We start from the raw sequence: 20,687 nt of genomic DNA on the forward strand, positions 1-20,687 counted from the left end.
TCACAATTTCGCATAACAAATATTTGATAAAAAAAAAAATTACTTTTTAATATGTTTTACCAAATGCATTTACAATTTAAAAAAGTATCGATTTCAAAAACACAATTTTTTAAATCGCACTTATTAAAACCGTAATTTCAGACAGATCGTTAATTTTCTATGAATGCATTATTTGGTTACATAGGCATATCCTGCATACCACATGGATTTATAAGATACTTTTAAAATTATATGGATTTATTTGTTACAATGTCATGCTGCATGGACTAATTTAACAATTTTCTTAATTTTTAAGTAACTCTATATGAATTATATAAATTATAATTATAATTTTTGAATTATTGTTATCCATTATTGATTAAATGTGGTAGGTTGAGATATATATTTTAAAATGTTTTGAATTTATGATAAATCAATTATTGTGTGCAAATTGCATATGGAGTGGTTAAAAGTATTATTGCACTACTTAATTTTAGTTGGTGCTGAAATTTGCAGTGAAACTTTACCGGTATGGGTAAAAACGAGTTACTACGTAGAAGTGGCCAACGTTGCTTAGCTGGCTCTGGTACGTTGGATTAATAATGGTCAGAGCAGAGTCTTGTGAATCTCAAGGAAGATTTGATCGGACGGTAAGGAGAGCTCGATAGATGCGAACAGAACAAGCATAACACTGATCCGTCAAAGACGTTGATGGGTCTACTGCTATTGGTTGGTCAATATTTATTTCTCCATTTAAAAAACAAATAAATACATTTTTCCCTCAATTGAAGGACACATCATTCGCAATAAACTCAATATTTAGTTCTTTTGCCGTTTGTCAACGCCTTGTGAACTCCTAGAAAAGGTTCAGTTTGTTTATGGTTTTTCTGGGACCATAGACATAACTATTGCTTGCTGTTTGGTCATGTTGGACTGGATCCAAACTTTGTTATTGTATTTATACTGCTTTTATCTATTGGGTTTTGTTGTCAAGGTGTCCACCCGTTTAATCATGTAACCCCCATTTCCCTTATTTGATTTTTAAAAAAAAAAACAATTCTTAAATTATTATTTGTGACATTGGATCCCCTCTAACAACTATTTGTATATTGTTTAGAATATATGAAAAATATGTTATTTATTAGATTTTCCATATATTCTAAAAGAGTATCATGTGCAAAATATGATGGAAAAATAAGCATGTGATATGCATGTACTATTTTTAAACTAAAATGTTGAAAATTTCATCCTAGTAAATAAAATATGCCCATAAATGTTTAGGTGCATGCCATGTAACTCAACTATCATCTGGAGTGGTTTCACCACTCTACTGGATACTCCACCATCACTTAAGGGCGGTTTTGCCAATCCAAGGGTTGCAACACCTCTAGGATTGGTGACTAACGACCTCTCTTTTTATAAAATAAAATAAATTTGAAGAGTATTTAAGTAAATTTATTGTCTAAACTTTTGTCGTAAAAAAAATAAAATAATAATAATAATAATAAAATTAGACATTCCAACACTTTTTCTTAAATGATCAAGTCCATTCAATAAATAAATAAATTTATATTTTTTTTTCTTAAACGAATGTAGGGTTCAAACCATTTAGGAAAGAGAATTTGGAAAACAGTATTGAAGATGCCTATCAACCCTAAAAAAAATATATATGTGCTTGTTGGGTGCTCGGTTTTCCGGCTTGATTCAACACCATCAACTAATTGAGGAGCGTCTTTGCATCTAAATAGTAATTGATGGGGTCAAATGTCTCGTATGACAATCTAGGTGCAAGTGTGAATGGGATATCAATTCATTGGCCAAGTGTTTCCCTCTCCCCTTTCAAAAAAAAAAAAATGTGTTTATAAAATGTCTTGATTGACAATTACAAAACTCAAATGAAAGAGATTAGCAAGAAGATATTGATATAATTGAATGGACAAATCAAAATGAAGTAGAAAAATTGTTAAATAACAACAACATTTAATTGTTAATATTTAAAACTTTAAACTCATGTCATGTTTTTCTTTCTCTTTTTCACATTTAAATTAAACCCGCTTAATTATTATGTGCTTTTGTCTAGTATAATTAATTAATTATACTATTTTTGTGTTTCTACAGAACTGTTGTTTTTACTGCTTGATAAAAACAAGCATTTAAGCCAAGTGTAGAGGTTATTAAGGCATTGATGATTAATCCTAACCAAAAAAAAAACAAAAAAAAAAATTAAAAGGTACAGAAATCAAAAAACTGAGAGACGGAGAAAAGAGAATGTGCAAAGAATAAAAAAAAATCAAAAAACTGAATAAAAGAAACTAAGAAACGGTAGAGAGAAAGCGAGACTGAGAAATAGAATAAAATAGATAAATAAACCCTAAATAAAATCAAAGAAAAACGGTTCAGAGCAAAAAAAAAAAAAAAACACTCAAAGAAACTGAGAGTGAATGAAATAACCAAGAAATAGAGAAGAGAGATCGAAGAAAAGAGAGGGGGAGAGAGATATCTTGCTCAAAGAAGAGAGATCGTTGCAGTTTGCACTGAGAGAGTCTTTTTGAGAGACGGAGATTGTTTTGCATAGAGTCACTTTGAGTGGCGCGTGGGCATAAGAATGGTGGATTTTTTTTGTGGCAATTTACACGATAATTTTAATCTCATATGAAATGATTAGCTAAACCACTCATTTTTTAGTGGCTTAGTTAACTCTGTGTGCATGAGATTAGTAATCTCATAGGAATAGAGTGTTACCAAACAAAAAATTAGCTATGCCTAGTATTAACTAGTCTAATCTAAGGTCTATTCCACGAACTAAATGAGGCCTAAAGCATTGATGATTAATCATAATGACTCTTTTGTTGATGCTTTGTTTGTAGATGATGCTTTTTTATTTTTTGTTTTTTGTTTTTTGAAAAAAACAAAAGTTCCAAAGTGACATAAAGTTAAAAAAAAATTAAATTAAATATTTTGAGTTATTTATTAATGATTTTGTTTGAAAAAAAAAAAAAAAAAAATAGAGAGAAGAAAGTGTTATCAGACAAATACCGTGTCCGTGTCTCTCATCCCAATTCTTGTATTATTTTGTTGTTAGTCAAACAGTGTAGAAAGTACACACGTATAACATTTAATTAAAATATAAGATAAATTACTCCGACTGTATGTTTAATCACCAACTGCTTTTAAAGTTGAAATTAATAATATAAAATGAGGAAATTAATCATTTAAATTAATATCAATCACATGTGAGCTCTTAAACAAGTTGATTAAGATATATGCATACTTGTCAAATCTCGAAGCACTTGGGGAGTGGTGCTTCCTTTGTTAGAATAATTATTTATTTTTAATTTATTCAGTAGTTTAAGAGAAGTCTAAGCACTCATTATGAGCAAGAAAAGTTACACACTATTCACAGCTTCAACATCTAACAAAAAAGCTCATCAGAAGCTGTAAAATGAGGCCTGAATTTGCTCAAGGACTATTGCCTCCTCTACCACCAGAGCTTCCTTTCTTGGGATCATGGCTAGGATTGGCTGACGGGTCTTGATAATCCAACATTGCTTCAAATCCATTAAGCTTTCTCGCCTTCATTTGGATCATCATCACCTTCACAAAAAAATAGAATAATATCAACAACATTTTCACCTTTTTTTCTGTAATAACATTTGCAGCAGATAAACAGCAGATGAGGTGTGAGGTTTATGAATGTGCATGCATGCAACTAAGCTTAATTACCTCACTGCGTGGGGATGTTAGCTCCACCTCCATGCCATCTTTAAAGCCAGCAGCTGTGCCTGCAAAGGAAGAAAGGGTCTCTGTTACCCCAACAATATAGTTTTTGGAATTATTTTACTGCTGTGAAACATGCTTAATTAATTACCTTGGGATGAGGAGATGAGGAGTGCAAGAAGAAGGGTGATGAGGGTAAAGGTTTTGATCCAAGGAAGCAATATTATTGCTGATTTCTCCATTGTTTTTAGGGTATGATTTTTTTGTGTCTTAGAATGTTAGAGGGGTGATTCACAAAGTATGTTTATATTCTCAGTGGGAGGGAATGCAGCCAAAAGAGCTTGTCATGATGAACTTCTCCAAAAGCTTTGTGGAATGATTGTGAAAAATGCTTCACCTCCCCCATGGGCCATTTTCCACCATCTCAAAGTCAACTGCACTAAATTATGTTACATCAAAAAGTTGCGTGTCTCTCCTTTTATCTGCCAGAAGCAATTAGTGTGTTCACCCTTTTGGAATTCAAATTCCCTTTGATATCTTCTTTCAATCTCCTTTCAAAACCAGGGGCCATTTTTTCATCCCACTCACTCACGTCCTAGAAGTTAGTGCCCCCTGATCATCAAATACAGAATAAAACACACTTGTCAATCAGCATGGGGAGACAAACATAAATCATGGTGATGCTCTTTTGAGCTTAAATTAGGTGACCCTTGAATTTTTGCAATAGAATATTGATACAAACTTTATAAGGTATAACTCTTCTTCAAAAACTGGTCGGTGAGAAAACGTTCAAGAATTTATATACATACTATACTATTAAGATTGTAATATATTATTACGCTTTATAACCAAGGTTTACGACAATTTATTTTATATCTTATAAGTCGCTCACTTTATAACTCGATGGTATCACTCGGTGCCTGGATGTATACCAAATGATGACTATTAATATGATAGATATTAATGAAATGGCCTTCCAGCTGGTGGATTGCGTGTTGATACTGTTGTTGTACAGCTATTAGTGAAGGAATAGTGATGATGAAGATTCCATTCCCTATGCTTGTATAACATGAGGTTGTCGGCAGAGTTGACAACAAAGGCCTTCTCACTTCATATAACATATAAGCTGTCAAATGAATCTCTATGTGCTCACACCTGGTTCTTGAGAAACAAACGGAAATTTGTTTTTGTTTTTAGTTCAATTAGGTTCTCTGTTAAGATTTTTCAGATCAGTGAAAAGTAAAGAGAAAATGAAGAAAACAAAATACAGAGAATCTACATGGTTGGGTAATGTGCTTTTATATATATAACAGCTTTTAATTAACTATTTTAGATAAAAACATAGAAAATCAATTGCAAATGTTGTTAAAAGTATAAGCCACAGTCTCTAACATTTTCTGCTTTATATTTAGCACAGTTTTGTTTCCTTTTATTCAGTGTTCTATATAAATGCTTCTTCCCTTCGCTGCTACTTCTCAGTTTTATTTTTACCTTCAGGATTGTAACTAGAAAAAAATTAGGTTTGACTCATCATTCTTACTTTGGCTCCTTCCAAATGAGAAATTCCAGTTATGTTTATTTAATTACTAGTCTGGTTGTTTCATATCAAAGTAAATGGTTGGCATTAACAAAAATTAATTTGTGTAGAAATTGTCCCCTTTCATTATGATAGTAGATAGAAATATTGTAGCATAGGAGTGATGGTGGTTGCAACATTGCATCCAAAATACTTCCTCTAAAGTTGGCATCCCAACTTTGCCAACTCTATGGTGGAAAACTGCAGTACTTGCACTAAGCTTTAATGCATGCATTAATGACCCCAATTTAGTTTGCTTAGCTGATCAAATTAGCAGTCCTGATGGAGAAGCCATTGACACCATTTAGTGTAGGAAACTCACTTATTGTTAGGGCCAACGATTTTTGATACAACTCACGAACTCGACATGAACCCAACACGAAATTAACGAGTCAAGTTATCATTGACCTATATAGTATTATTATCTTATAATCATGCTTCAATACGACCCTAATCTAGCACATGATATTTAAGGCTTATAATTATTGACACGACCCGTGAAACCAATACAAACTCAACACGAAATAAATGGATTGAAGTTAATAAGTTTGACCCGTTTAATTAAATAGGTCGCATTAAAGTTTACCTTTACAGTCTTATACCTTATGTTTCGACACAATTCGAACCCTACACACAAACACGAATTGCCACCCTCACTTTCTTTCATCATGTATGTATGGATAAATGAGGAGAATAAAGTAGTAGATACAAGACAGGAATTAGCAACTTAGCAGCACAAATTCATCTTTTTGGTTTCCAAGCATAGAAATACTGGGTTTCACACAATTTATTGTATTGCATCAAACAAGCCCAAATGGGTGGCATGCACCTTCCACTGAACCTCTTGTTAGGTTTAGTATAAACACATTTAAAGCTCAGTACCCCTCTCCATGTAAAGAGTAGTCACATTTATTATAAAGAGATCTCAGAGGCATTGGAGCAATCAGGATTCCTCTTCCTATCGCCCCGGTGCCTTGGAATTGGATCGTGTTCAACTGCGTAGTCATCTTTAGTAGGCTAGTAGCAACTTCTACAAGCAACTCCCCTGCCTTTATCTGTATAACGACCTGCAAAGGGTACATGGCCTATTTCAGCTAAAGAAAGGAAATTTAGTGCCTCTCCTTCAACAGCTTTCTTTCTGTGGGTGTTCGGGTAGGATTGAAGAACCTTTCGAGGTTCGTGCCCCTCCCAATACCCCTTATGTTACTGCTTTGCACGGCTCAATCTTCGTTTTGAGAAATGTTATGAATACCAAATCTTTTATTAAGAGATGCATGGATATCAAATTGATGTTTAGTTGATTCATTGGTATTCATAACATTTGTCTTTGGTTTAAATATCAGCTGATCACTTTACCTCCAAATAACATTTACTATGTTAAGAACTTAAGCATGACTTAAATGGTGAAAATTATGTGATTAGGCTCAAATATACTCTCCAAGAGTACTTTATTTAGTAGAATTGTAGAAATCCATTTGCTTGCATGCAGTTATATGAGTTACCTCGCTTGGTGGGTTTGTAGGATTCACACCACCCATAAAGCCTTTGGCTCTGTCTACAGGAGAATAGTGAAGAAAATCATAACAGAATAACAAAATAAATAAATAGAAAAGGGAGACAATAAATTTTACATGATTCGGTCGATCTATGACTTACGTACACAAGATCTACTCTTACGAGGTTACATTTTGCTCTTATTTACTTGATGGTTTGATTGTATTAAAAATGTTCTATTTATAGAACTTATAGATAATTTGAATTTATTCAAATCTAATCAAATCCCTTTATTCAAGAGAATATAGGCAAATCAAATCCATAAATGTATGGTAATCTAACAAATAGAATAGTCACTTATGTTGAATCTTCACATAGTTGCTTAACACAATGAGAACCTGCTTACCTGGAGACATAACAAACAAGAGTATACGAGGATTATAACAAAAGTTATGTTCTTAGGAATCATGGTGGATGTTGAGGTAGTTGGTGTGTCAGAATGGATTTGAGATGGTAGCTAGAGAGGGTGTGCTTTTTATATTAGGTGCGAGGGGTTGAATTCATGAAAAGTTTTCCTGCTGCAAAATGATCAAAAGCTTTATTGAGAGTAATGACGAATGAGCAGCTCCCATTAGTGATCACCACAAAGTTAACTAGACAAACTCTTTTGTAACACTGAACCTAAATTGATTTTAATCCTTTGAAAGCAACTCCAAATTTGGATGCAAATGGCAATCAATGTTTGCATGGCTTGAGCTTTATGAGCGCAGATATGGTATGTTAGTTTATAATTGATGAAATGATTAAGCAAAAATATGACTTATCATTCATAAACTTTTAATTATTTCACCAATTATGAATTATCCCATAAGAAAATTAGAGAAACAGTTGTAGTACTCCGAAGATTTTTTAAGCTTTATATATTCTGCTTTGGCTTGTAAGCTTTGACCGCGTGTCTTAGAACTAATCCATCTTTTAATCTCTGTTTAGTCCATTCATTCAACATGATCATAAATAGCTTCAGATCACAGTACAGAGTCAAGGGGATCCTTACCATTGGCATGGTGCAAGTTTCAGTCCCCGGGCATCTTCAATTACTACTTATTGCATATAGATTTTGTTTTAGATCATAATATGCATTCAAACATTACTCTAACATGAGAATGCTAGCTCATTCCATAGCTGTCAATTATGTCTTCTAGTATGGTGTCAATATAATGGCAAACCAACTTTAAAATCCCCCCCAAACTCTAACTTGTCTCATAAAAATTTTTAAATAACCTATACAATTTCTTTCAAAATTAACATTTTACCCCTCAAAAAGTTTTTTATTATTTTTTTTTTACCTCACACTTAAAATTCTAGTTCCGCCCCTTATTTCCTGCAATCACCTCTTGTTATACTCGAGTGTTTCTGTTTTTTCTTTCACAATTCCCCTCCCCTGCTATTTTCTTTGAAAATCTCATCAGCTATATCAGATGGCACAAATATTCTTTCATGATCCCCCCTTACTATACACATTGACATATTTAAATTGATCATGGAGTGGTCCTAACATACCAATATTGAAAAAAACTTGCACACCCTTTTGGGCAGTGTTGCGCTCAACCACCACGTAGGGGTGGTCGGAATCACCACATCTGGTGTCGTGACCAGTGTGGTAATGCCTCGTCAAATTGCTATGTCATTAAATTTGTTTTCTTAAGTTGATATGATAATGTTATGTCGCATTGCCATGTCGGCGCATAAACTATTTATACATAAATTATATGTATGGCTGGCATTACTCTAAATCATGACACGTGGACTGTGGCAGTCACATCACAGAGAACCTTCCACAAAGTTGAACATCCAACTTTCTCATCTATGATATATGGACAGGTATGATGTCCACCTGTCCCATTGTGGAGCATGAAACCATGGCAAAGAAAGTGATTTAAATATACATTTATGTCCTTTGTTCTTTTGTTTAATCCTAGTGAGGTATGGTCTTCATACTCTTCACAAAAGATAGCCCATGCTGCTGAATACTTGGCTTAAAAATTGACCATTATAGGAAAACCTTCTAGATAATAAGATTATGAGTAGTTAAGAAACACAGTGTCAACTTTACACATGGAAGGTATACCCAATTGCAAATCAGGGTCTCTTCAATTGAGCAAGTAATTGTGAGAGCTTCCAATAATTTTTATTTGTTCGAACAGGAGACTCACTTGTCCAGCTGTTCGAGCACCTACACGAACAAAACAGATAAACCCCATCAAAACCTTCTTACAATCACAATAAAAATGAATTGCAATAAATATTGGATTGTGAGGAGGTTTTTTAACCATGTCTTCACGATCATATTATTTTACAAGTCATTTGAAATATATATATATATATATATATATATATATATATATGGGTATCCATCAAGATTGGTGGATGAACGTGCTTTTCTCTTTATGGCTTGATTAATTATGAACCCTAAGCTTATCTGCAATTATAATATGGAGCAAACAGAAAAGCACAAAGCAATCAAAAAAGGGTATATATGGCTTCCAAAGGCCAAAGCGGTTATCATTTTTTTCGGCGGCCCACAGGGTAGGCTTTGGCTTTGAAAAGACCAACCGGAAATCGTGGAGGTATTATTAGGTTGAATTGGCTGCTAGCATCTCCTTCTTGCAACAAAATAGAATTAATAATGTACATTAATGTTATATCACATGTAAAATGCTTGGTACTACAACTTTTATTATAATTTTCTTATAAATTTACGTGTTAGTTTTCATTCAAATGTTTGGAATAATACAACTTTTATTATAACTTTCTTACAAACTTGTCAATCTACATGAAATATCATATGGTATAACATGCAGAAAAACAATTTGACAAAAAAAATAATAAATTAATTAATTATTTAAAGACCAAGATAAAAGCCCAAATGAGTCTCACGTTTCTTATCACGTCAATTTGTAAAAAACGTATAATAAAAACTGCTACATCAATTACGATAGAATTTAATACTCTAAATATTGGTCTTGTTTGATAACAATTTTAGAAACACTTCTGTGTTTTCAAATCCGAAAGTTGCACCTTTTAACCATTAACAAACAATTCGAAACACCAAACATCGTTCAAATGTAGATCCACTAAATATATATATATTTTAAGAAGAAAAAACGCTTTTCAATACTATTATCGAACACACTTGATTTCACTTTGTGCTAGCAATGTTGAAAGTAACACAGATCACCATAATTTGTATCTCACAGTCAAGTAAAAAGAAGCATAAGTTGAGAACAAGCCCACCAATTTAAAAATATGGGAAGGCAAATGTATTATGATACACCAGAAAAGCTCTTTCAGAAGAAGAAAAAATCATTAAAAATAAAAAATTAGGCATTACTACACATTTCACACCGGTAGACCTGGTGTCATCAAATTAGGTATAAGGTATTCACATCAAACGGTGGTGAAAGTATTTTCCTTTTTCACCTTGAATGATCCAAATAGATGAAGCTTGTTTAAGAATATGCAAAGGCCAGTCCAAGTCTCGTAGCATCCAACATGGAAGACAGATTTATGTCACCTCCAGAACCTAGCTTGGCTCGAAAAATATTGGCATCAGACATTTGCCTCACAAAACGAGTAAAACGAACCCAGTTCTGATATTCAAACATGTTTTTGTCCATCCTCGTAAAGTTGAATGAGAAGGAGGGCTTCTCAACACCATTTGAATAAAACTTCCACATCTTTAGCACCTGTTGAAACGACTCATCATCCAAATTGGCTACAGAGTTTTCACCTTCTAACGGTATATCACAAACCCTAGCGGCCAATAGAAGCTGTCTAAGAAAACCTTCTGGGCTACTGGCGGGGTTCATCTGTTTCTCATCCACATCTCGCATTTCAAAACCTGTGCAGCATATAGCAAATCCATACCTACCAAACATACGAGCGATTGGTAGATATCCGTCTCTTGTGGAAGTATTGTAATATCCGGCCGTTAACTCTGACGGGTGGGATTGTGTGCTGTAATGCCAGTGGATCCCAGCCAATTTTGCTGATATGTGAACTTCAGTACCTCTGAAAATGGTTTCAGCTTCCCTACATATCCTCTCTCCATGCAGCAGCAGCATTCCTGAGTACCATTCAAGAAAAAATGTACCATATGGTGTGTTCCAAGACCCATTTTCACTTCTGAAAAACTCGGTGTGTTCAGGATCATGCATTAGGTTGCCTGCTCCTATGGGGCCCCCATTTCCCCATTCACGCATCCCAATCTCACGTGCACAAGCATTCAGAGAAGCAAGCATATACTGGCAAGAGCAATTCAAGGGGAAGAAACAAAAAAAAGGAAAAAGGAAACAATCAATATATCGGCCGATGATTGTTTTTGAAGAATAATATATCGGCCGATGATATAACACTATAACAGAACAAATTGAACATCAGTGCAACCTCCTACAGTTGCAACAACAGATTTCATGAACAAGCTTGTAAAAGAAGCTGAACTTTCTGCCTACCTTATCATAGCACTGAAACTCTCCAAGCTCACGTGAGCGCCAAGCCCATGTTAGCTTCTGGGAAGGGCATGAAGGGTATCTTAGTTCACCAGCAGGACCCATCCCGACTTGAATTCCCTGCAAAATGAATAGTCCATTCATTGAGCACCTGTTTTAATACCAATGGATCTGTGACTATACCAAACTTTCATGGTATCATCTTACTGTTATGATAGCCCCAAGAAAAGGTCTAAATGCATCTCTGAAGTTCCTCATAAAATCTGTATACGCTTGAATTGGTGATCGCCCCCTCAAAACAGGAAGAATATCACACCCGAGGGAAATATATTCCATGTTTCTTCTTCCAAATCTGTCAGAATATGCTAAATCTGGATCTTTATCAATCTCTTCAAGTGCCCATAGAGGAAGAGGAATCCTTTAATTTTACAAGAACAAGTTTCAAAGTAAGTAGCCATAAATAACAGCGTTTAAAGAAAAAACTCTAGAAGACTCAATAAAAAATTGAAAGCAGGTTAACCAAACACCAAACAAAAACAGCCAAGAAATATTAAATTGGAAAAATGAATAGCGAGAAATCATCATATTGACACCTACTATCAAAAGAAGTTGATGAAAGAATCTACAACTCATGCTTCAAGGACTTCCTCTTGCTATGAAAGACTGATAACAGAAACGTGGAAATGTCAAATAAAAAAACCATATGCAGATATGAGGACATGAAATTCTAAACATTTATACAGAAATCCTCCAAGTACCAGATGAGATAAACCATAAGCGAAACTGTAAAAACCAAACAAGTTTCATTGATGCAATACCCCAAAACAAGAGGCTAAAAAGGCCCTCAAGAGTGCTATGATGAAAATAAAGAAGATAGGGTATTGCATCACCCATCTTGACTGCTAAATCAATATATTTTAGGTTCTGAAATTAATGCAATGCCTCAAAAGTCTCCAGTAAGCAAAGAAATCAGGGACCAATAGTCCTTAAATGTGTCATTTGATTACAAGAAAGCAATAGTGCTGAAAGAATCAACTAGGAAATTGTTTGCCAGAAGTCATCATGATCCCACGGATTTATAAGACCATTCAACATTATCCACAATTCAAAACCCTCGCAGGATCCAAAATTCAAAACCCTCATAGGATCCACTAAATCTTTTAAGAAGTTTTCAACAAAGGTATACTATGTGGAAGAGAATACAGTGATACTAAAATTTTCTATGCTATAGTTTTCACACCCTATCTGCATGAACATCATAAGACATCATTCTATCTATTATATTTTTACATGCATCAAGTAATTATATGATGAAGTCACTTTTTATGGCGTCAATATAGTCAATCCTTGCATCACAGCCATCAACAAGAACAACAAAAAGACCAAACAGAACAAGGATTGAGGCTCTGAGAGGCATATTCTGCTTTGACTGCATTGCCAAGGTAAATCATTCAAAGCAACAACCAAATCATAAGTATTAGAGTCCCTTTCCAACGGTTGAAGTAATCTCCAATATCAACCAACCCCTCAAAGCCTTAATTCACTTTATCTGACTAAGCTGTATGCTGAACCTTAATTCATTGCATCTCACTTGTACCTCACTAAGCTATATGCTGAGGTGAGAAAATTTGAACAATTTAACTAAAATCCATTATTAGGCTGTGGAACTACCTATAAAATCTAGAGTATTAGAATTTCATAATCCAATCCATACAAAGAAAAGCACTACCTTCAACACATTAATCAATAAAATAAGCAAATTATAATCCTAACTGAACGTATGAAAATAAATTGACAAAACCAGAAACAAAAAATAAAGATAATGAGAATGAGACTCTGACCAGTAAGGATCGCCGGGACCGGTGCCACACTGGTGAAACGCCATAACAGCACGGACCTTCAGGCCGGAGCGCTTCGCAAGCGCCACGAGCTCCAAGTACCCTCGCCAATCGTAAACCCTAGGCTCGTCCCTCTCCACCAGGCCCCACCAGACCTCCATCACCACGCCCTCGACCCCGGCCGCCGAAAGCGCCCGGAACGACTGCGCCATGGCTCGACGCCGGCGGACCTGACCGGAGGTGTCCACGGCGTCGACGGGGAGCGTGACGAACACTGGCGACCCACGACGCCTGCGCTGCGGGGAGAACCCGTGGAAGAGCTCGTACTCGTGGAGTTCACCCCCGTTGTCCGGCGATACGGAGCCTCCGGCGCCGGAGGGCGTGGACGAATTGAGCCGGGACGCTACGGCGAGTCGGCGAGTTGAAAGGCGGGGTTGGAGGACCCGGCGCGTGAACGAAACGGATGAGAAGCGCGTGAAGCGAGTCGACCCGGTCCTAGAGGAACACAAGGAGGCCGAGAAGCTTGGTGTCGAAGGAGACGCGATCGCCATTGAACGAAAGTTTTTACGATTTGAGCTTCGGAAATGTTTGTATTTTCAGAAATGCGTGTGTGCGCGTGAGACAGAAAGAGAAAGAGAGAGAGTTGGGAAATGAGGTTACAGTGCGAAGAGGGTGTATGTACGCCAAGCTTGGGAAGAGAAACTGCCATCACATTTTATCGGTACGGTAAAACTGTTCGATTAAGTGCTACAAATTTTAATAATTCTTTTTGTTATTTACATTTTATTTTTTTAAGTTAACAAATTATTAAACTTAAGAATTTTGATAGATTTGGATTGGATGATGTGGCTACTAAAAGATAAATGCATTTGAATTTTCAACTTTTGGATTTCTAATTATTATTTGGAAAACCAAAAATTAATTCATTTTATTAAATTGATACGTATTTTTTACATAAGTTTTTAAAAAGAGCGATGCAGCCGCGAATGGTGATAATCAATTCTTACTAAAAAGAAAAATCTATGGAATAACGAGATTTGACTTAGGTGCTTAGTATATGTGCTATAATTTTTTTTAATAATTTAGATTTAATTCCAAAAAAAATTTTCAATGCATATTCTTAGACCCAATTTTTTTTTTTTTTTTTAAAGTTAATATTTTAAAATTTACCGTCTTCTAATAAAGGTTGATAAATTAGGAAAAAATTAAAGATGAAAAGAAATGAGAAGGTGACGAGATAATAATAATTCAGATTTTGAGAAGTCCTAAGATTTAAAATATTTAGAATCTTGAACGATTAGGACTTGTGAAAGAGGACTCCATGGAGTAGTTGGACGGTCCGGATTGGATTGATTAAGTTGATAAGATGGCATTGGGGGGGATGACATGACCACAGGATGGATGAATTTGACAGATGAAACTGAATTGGCCAATGCCAAATGGCCAATAGATTGTGTTTGTTTTGTTGGCTGCTGCTGGCCGAAGCCTCTCTCGCAGGCCTATAATTGGCTTGTCCAGATCAACATCGCCTTACTCTAGAACTTCAACGAGAAAATAGCTGTCACAACGATTACTTAGGAAGAGGATATGTTTATAACTTACGTATCTTATGGGATGGCACATGAAAGGAAACTTTAGAAGCAAGTAATGTATGTTTGGAATTCTATAAATTTAATGATCAACATAATAAATACCAAATAGACTGTCTCAAATAAGTGTGAAGATATTCAACGGTTTCAAGGAAATTTTCATAATATTGGACACATACTAGGACGCGTGTTAACTCTCTACAATGAAACTCCTCTCGTACAAGCCTAATTAGTATTAGTCGTCGTCTCGAGACCCATTCTTATGCTAGTGAGATTGGGTCGAACTATAGCTCAATTAGTCTTAAGAGAGCAACTGCGTGCGGTTTTCACTATCTAGGCCTCACCTGAGCAATTCCTAACGGGCAAAAACTACTGTGGTCACGCCCATATGAAGTAGCCACATGTAAACTTTCTTTAAATGTACACAATCAGAGGAAGTAAGTGCATTTCACAGTTTCTACTTGTTAAAGCATCCAGTAGAAAACATTCAAGTTTGATAGATGCTTGAAAGTATATCATTACACTGTTCAAATAATAAGACCCAAGGGGGAATCTCGTAGAGAGGCATTACAGAATGAATGTTCAACAATACACGACTGAGACTCAAAAATTTTGGAACTTGTTTCCTTTCTCGGTGACGAACCAAAAAGTAACTGCGAGGCTATACAAGAAGAACGGCCATAATAAGGCAAAAGAGGAGTAAATTAAGTCAAGCTATGGAACATGAACTAGATAAACAACTCAAAGTAAATAAGATGATGAAATATGACTGATGCATGAGGCGAACCCAATACTATGTTCTTGCCATCAATCCGACACAATGAGCAAGTATACATGAGTACAAAAAAGCAAGATACCCAACTCTATGAAAATTGACATGTAACAATGCAATACTTTTAGACACCAAATTTTGGTGAGGGAAGAAAAGAAAAGTAAGGCCAAAGGATAAGAAAATGCAGGCTTTTACATAGCTGCAAAGGGTCCCCACCCCAACTCCTGAACCGACTCGACTCTTCTTTGGCACCATAGACTCCAAACAAATGGAACTGCTATAGCTAGCCCATCGGATGGGGGTGGGGATGCGGCAGGGTGTGATGGGGCCTCTCCTATCTCATTCCTCCCATACCATTAACTTGTTTTTTAACTTCTTAAGTAATAATTCAACTTTTTCTGCCAAGCTAGCAGAAATGTATGGGTCATCACCGCTGACTTCCTCAATGACAATGCAAAACTAAAATGAAACCAATTACAAAATCACCGACTCCGGGCTGCTTGTGAAACACTGACAGCCGAACGACATCTGTGCCCAAAAATGGTGACGACCTGACTCATTGTATGCAATCCCAGACCCCGACTAAACACACCCAATTGCATGCAAGTAGAGTACACGATGTAGAATCTGCCTCAAAAAGAAATTGCTCGACTGATGGCCAACTTTGCCCATTCCGCAGATTCCCTAATCAAATGGTCGTCTGACGACAAGCATTCACTTAGAAAGTCTCTGCTTGACACAGACTGCTGAATCAGGGGACCTGCATTACTACCGAGTGTATCAGCCAGATCTCCAAGAACCCCAATTGCTGTCTTAGACACCGCATCATCCCTAAAAGAAAACAAATAAGGAGGTCAAAACTGATGATTGACATTTAGAAATAAAGAATATACGATTTAAGGAAGAAAAAAACAAGAAAGAGATTCCAGCATAGCTTACATGTCCTTCTCCATATATAAACTATCCAGGAACTGGAGAACGTGAGGTGCATAAGGCATCAATAGCTGGGTCTTTGAAGAGCCCTTAAATCCCTGAAAGATCCCCGAGTATGCCTCTAGAATTCCATTTCTGAGAGAATTGGTGTACTCTAACATGTCATCATCAGCACCTGATATATGGGCTGAGAGCTCTGCAGCACTCTGAAGCATAGGCATAGCATACATCAAGTACTTCTCAAAGTTTTCCCCAATTGCCAAAGCAATGTCACCAAAGCATGAAAATATGGGAGGCTTTACAGATCGATGCAACTGGTTGCTTGACAAATCCTTGAGGAGCTGGGTCATTATTCCATCACAATAAGGCAATACCTTATCCTCCAACGCCCTGCATATATCCCCAACTACACCGACTGTAATGGCACAAACCTGGTAGTCTTCGAAATTTTGAAGACCCATTTCCAAGTACCTATAAAATTCTGGCATATATTTAACAAAATCAGCGCCTGCTGCATAAGCTAGAGCTCCAATAGCAAGCATAGCCTCCTCATGCGCTGTGGCACTTCGAGACGCAAATACTCTCAAGAAGAGTTCCATCATCTGATCAGCATACTGCATGAAGACATATTTTGTTGCCTCAGATGACCCCAGCTTCTGTATAATGACCTGCAAGCATCCACAGAGCAAGCCTTGTAATTCATTCTGCTTCTCCCTCTCATCGGATGAAAGCTTCTGCCCCTCAAGAGTCTGGTGGAGCTCCATCATAATGAGAGGAACTAGTTGCAGTACCATTGGAGCTGTCTCATCAGTAGAACACCTCACAACTTCATTCAAAGTTTCATAGGCTGCGGTGCGGAGACGTGACTCTCCAGCATCTTCTCGGTGAGTCACAGTGAGAAGAGCTTGAACAATTTCCTGGAAGAAAGGAGCTAGTGGAGAAGAGGAAGATCCTGCATCCTCGTAACCCTGGGCCAAGAAATAGAGAGCACCGCATGCTTTCTCAGCAACATTTGGAACATCTTTCATGCTCTGAAGCAGAACTGTAATGATCTGTTGGATATTTGTCTGGGTAATTATGGGTGTCTCCAAAGCTGACCCATGCAGAAATTCAAACATTCTTCCAAGAGTCCAAGCAGTAGTATCCTTCACATGGTTATTTGGATCTTGCATAAGGGCAGTGAGCATGAAGCTCAACGCAATGTTAACAAGAGGTATGAGCTTGTCAGGGGATGGACCTTCCAGAATGGAACCAAAGGCATAAGTAGCAGCCTCCCTTTGCCTCCAATCTGGTTTTGTTATATTCTCTTCGATGAATGGCATTACAAGAGGAACAACATCATCCCCAACTGTCCGCGCAATCAAGCCCAAGCAAGTGCCTCCAGCCATCGCAATGTTCCAGGCCCCTTCATCTTGATCCTGATCCTCCTCCTGCTTAAGCAATGTCTCTAATAACATGGGAACAAGAACAGGGAGCGCCTGCTTAACAAAGTAAAAGCACGGAATATCAGAATCCCCAGTAAAGTCACCTCCATATTCTTCTAAAATATCTATCTCCTCATCACAGACTGAACTCCAGAACTCAATGGCTTGAAGAGCGACTGGCTCCTCATCTTCCTTCACAGCCTTTGCAGTAATGTTAAAGATATCCTGAATGTAAGGAGCCAACTTCTCATAGTAGGTTGAAGATATGGCAACCAAACACTCAAAAGCAGCTTGTCGAATCTTCAGCTCTGGACAAAGAGTAGCCTCACAGACAACTCTCATGATGTAATCACGCTCCATATCATTGGAAAAGTTTGCCTGAGCAAAACCTAGAGCATTGTACAAAGCTCTAGTAGCAGCAAGTCTAACATCATTGTTACTCTCAGAGGCGTTCATACCCTGAACTACAGCGGTAAGTATCTTGTTTACATGATCCTGATCTACTGCATCTGGAGACACTTCTTCACAAATGTACCCAAGAGTTTCCAGCGTTGCCTGCCTGGTATGAGCCGGAAGCTGATGAATATTAGACAAGAGCGCTCCAACCAGTTCCGGCCACTGTTTATGCGGCAAATCAATACCAGCGACCTTAGCAATGACTTGTGAGGCAGTTGATCGAGCATCAGGAGCTGGAGATGAGAGGGTCTTTAACAAGCATGCTTTGATCTGGGCCTTCACAGAGTTGTCTAATGACAACCATCTCTGCACAAGCTCAAGTTTCCTATGCTGTTCTTTGGCATCCAAGGCATTCTTAAGAATCAAGCCTGCTAATTTACGGCTCTCAACAGGCTTATCATCATTGGACAATTCTCCAGCAAGAGAAAACAGGAAACTTGGAAGATTTTGCTCCTGAAATTGTTTTAGATTTTCTTCTGCCTGCTTGCGCACAGTGCCATCTACTGCTTGTGCATTTAAAAGAATTTGAGTGACCTCCATTGCCATTTGAATCTGGGTCAACAAATTGAAACCACTTGTAAGATGTCTTATTGTATCTAATAACAGCCTCAGGTATAGAACCAAACAAGGAGATAGTAACCCAAATTTAAAGTAACAAGTAGCTCTAAATCCTAAAACTGATTAACCAATGTTATTTTTTAAAAAAAAAAAAAAAAAAAAAAACATTAAAAGAAGAGAGGAGGGCGAAAAAGAAGAAAGGCTAAAACAATTATTGCCAAAGAACTTAAATTTAGGATAATAGAAATACTCAACTGATGTAATGAAAAGCTACTGAAGAAGAAGAAGAAGAAGAAGAAGAAGAAAAATTAAGACATTTATCACCGAAAACGTACAAAACCAAGACCCATAACACTATCCTTACGATGTGGCAAAAGAGTAAAAGTCCAAATCATACCCTAATAAGATTGTTAATTCTGTACAACAGCTCGTCTCATATAAATAAATTTCAAGATGTGGCATACAGCTGAAAGAAAGATAAGTTAAATAAATTAAATACCTTACTTCTAGACCCAGAATTTTTGGAAAGGAAAATAAGAAAACAAAGATCTTCAATCTAAACACCATATATTTTTTTATATTAGAGAGCGCTGAACCCCAACAATTGAATCAAATCCAAAAGTTCCCACAATACTATTTTCAATCTTACTTGAAAGATGGGATAAGAACAAAATTAATACCAAAGTAACAGCACACCAATCACCTTGACCATCAAATCGCATGTCGCAGTTGAAAACAAGTTTACAGCTCAGGTAATCATCAAAATCAAAATTTTAACTAAACCCTAACTCTACCATTATGTTTGTTCACTAAGAAAATAGTAAGATACAAAATAAAAATAATATCTTCTCTGCTCAGTAAGCATCTGAGCACAGTACCGTAACCAAAAGAACAAAGAAAAAGAGGTAAAGCCCAAAGCTTCGGGGTCGATATTGCTTTTCTAAGGTGTCAGAGCGAAAAATCAGATATCCAAACGTTTTACTTTCCCACCTTTACTAAGCAACCAAACAGTGCATAACTAATCCGAGAAAACCCAATTGAAAAAGAGCGCTAAAACACTGACTTGGTCATTCTGATCACGAAAATAAGTCGACTCAATGCAAAACCATAAGCATAAATCCTAGATCAAAGTTTTCAGATCAGGGTTTTGAGACTGTAATCAGCGCACACGAACCGTCCGATGAGATTGAAGAGAGTACTTACCGAGTTGGAGAGGCGACTCGGCGAGCGAGTGAGTGATCAATCCGAATGGAAAAGAAGAAGAAAGAAGCGGCGACTCTGAAACCCTAACAGAGAGTGAGGGAAAAGCAGAGACGCCAATGTAAAGCTCGGATTTACGGAAAAAGAAAACTACATCTGATTTTCTAATTGGTGTTCAGGTGCCGCCACGCTAGAGGAAAACACGTCGAACGCGTGGGATTCGATAAGGGGTAGAGATTGATCCGATTTGTGGGACCAGGGGGAAAGGGAAAGTGTTATTGGTCGGATGGGTTTACGTGATGTATTGGTGCGGGTGGGATTGAAGGTCCGGGAATTATTATCACCGTTATCATTGAGTTTTTGTTGCATTTTTGTTTAATGTTAGGTGGTTTTTTTTTTTTTTTTACTATATTCGAGTTATGCCTTTTATGTTTTTTAATAAACCTATTTTCACTTATGAAAAAATGGATAATGATGTTAATTCTACTATAAATTTATGTTCTAAAATCATTGACAAATTTCTTTCACTATATCATTTTATCGGGTCTTGATAAATTTACTATTACCAAATGTATGTTTAATTTTTTAAATAAATAATGTTATATATCACATTTTTATCTCACAATTATTTTATAATATTAAT

The 20,687-nt window shown here is 36.5% G+C and overlaps 2 protein-coding genes across 2 annotated transcripts; both read right to left on the reverse strand.

The window, feature by feature from the left end:
- Positions 1–10,044: 10,044 nt before the first annotated feature.
- LOC132175924 (beta-amylase 1, chloroplastic-like) lies at positions 10,045–13,770 on the reverse strand. The gene is made up of 4 exons (XM_059588020.1): positions 13,116–13,770; positions 11,482–11,692; positions 11,278–11,394; positions 10,045–11,070 (listed from the first exon to the last, which is right to left on the reverse strand). Exons 1-4 carry the CDS (start codon positions 13,661–13,663, stop codon positions 10,276–10,278), a joined length of 1,671 nt encoding a protein of 556 aa, XP_059444003.1. The 5' UTR covers positions 13,664–13,770; the 3' UTR covers positions 10,045–10,275.
- A 1,408-nt stretch (positions 13,771–15,178) lies between these two features.
- LOC132173735 (importin subunit beta-1-like) lies at positions 15,179–20,189 on the reverse strand. Its single transcript, XM_059585323.1, has 3 exons — positions 20,048–20,189; positions 16,413–18,838; positions 15,179–16,304 (listed from the first exon to the last, which is right to left on the reverse strand). The coding sequence occupies exons 2-3, from the start codon at positions 18,830–18,832 to the stop codon at positions 16,106–16,108; spliced, it is 2,619 nt and encodes an 872-aa protein (XP_059441306.1). The 5' UTR covers positions 18,833–18,838; positions 20,048–20,189; the 3' UTR covers positions 15,179–16,105.
- Positions 20,190–20,687: the final 498 nt, after the last annotated feature.

This window comes from Corylus avellana, chromosome ca3, assembly GCF_901000735.1.
Source record: "Corylus avellana chromosome ca3, CavTom2PMs-1.0".
NCBI classification, from domain to species: Eukaryota; Viridiplantae; Streptophyta; class Magnoliopsida; order Fagales; family Betulaceae; genus Corylus; species Corylus avellana.

Bases quoted from the DNA above. Each gene is read 5' to 3' on its own strand.
- LOC132175924 (XM_059588020.1), bottom strand. From the start codon at position 13,663: ATGGCGATCGCGTCTCCTTCGACACCAAGCTTCTCGGCCTCCTTGTGT. The intron at 11,395-11,481 runs GTAAGATGATAC...TTCATTTTGCAG, and splicing joins TTCTTGGGGCTATCATAACA to GGAATTCAAGTCGGGATGGG. The intron at 11,071-11,277 runs GTAGGCAGAAAG...TGCTCTTGCCAG, and splicing joins AGTTTCAGTGCTATGATAAG to TATATGCTTGCTTCTCTGAA.
- LOC132173735 (XM_059585323.1), bottom strand. From the start codon at position 18,832: ATGGCAATGGAGGTCACTCAAATTCTTTTAAATGCACAAGCAGTAGAT. The intron at 16,305-16,412 runs GTAAGCTATGCT...GTTTTCTTTTAG, and splicing joins TTATATATGGAGAAGGACAT to GGATGATGCGGTGTCTAAGA.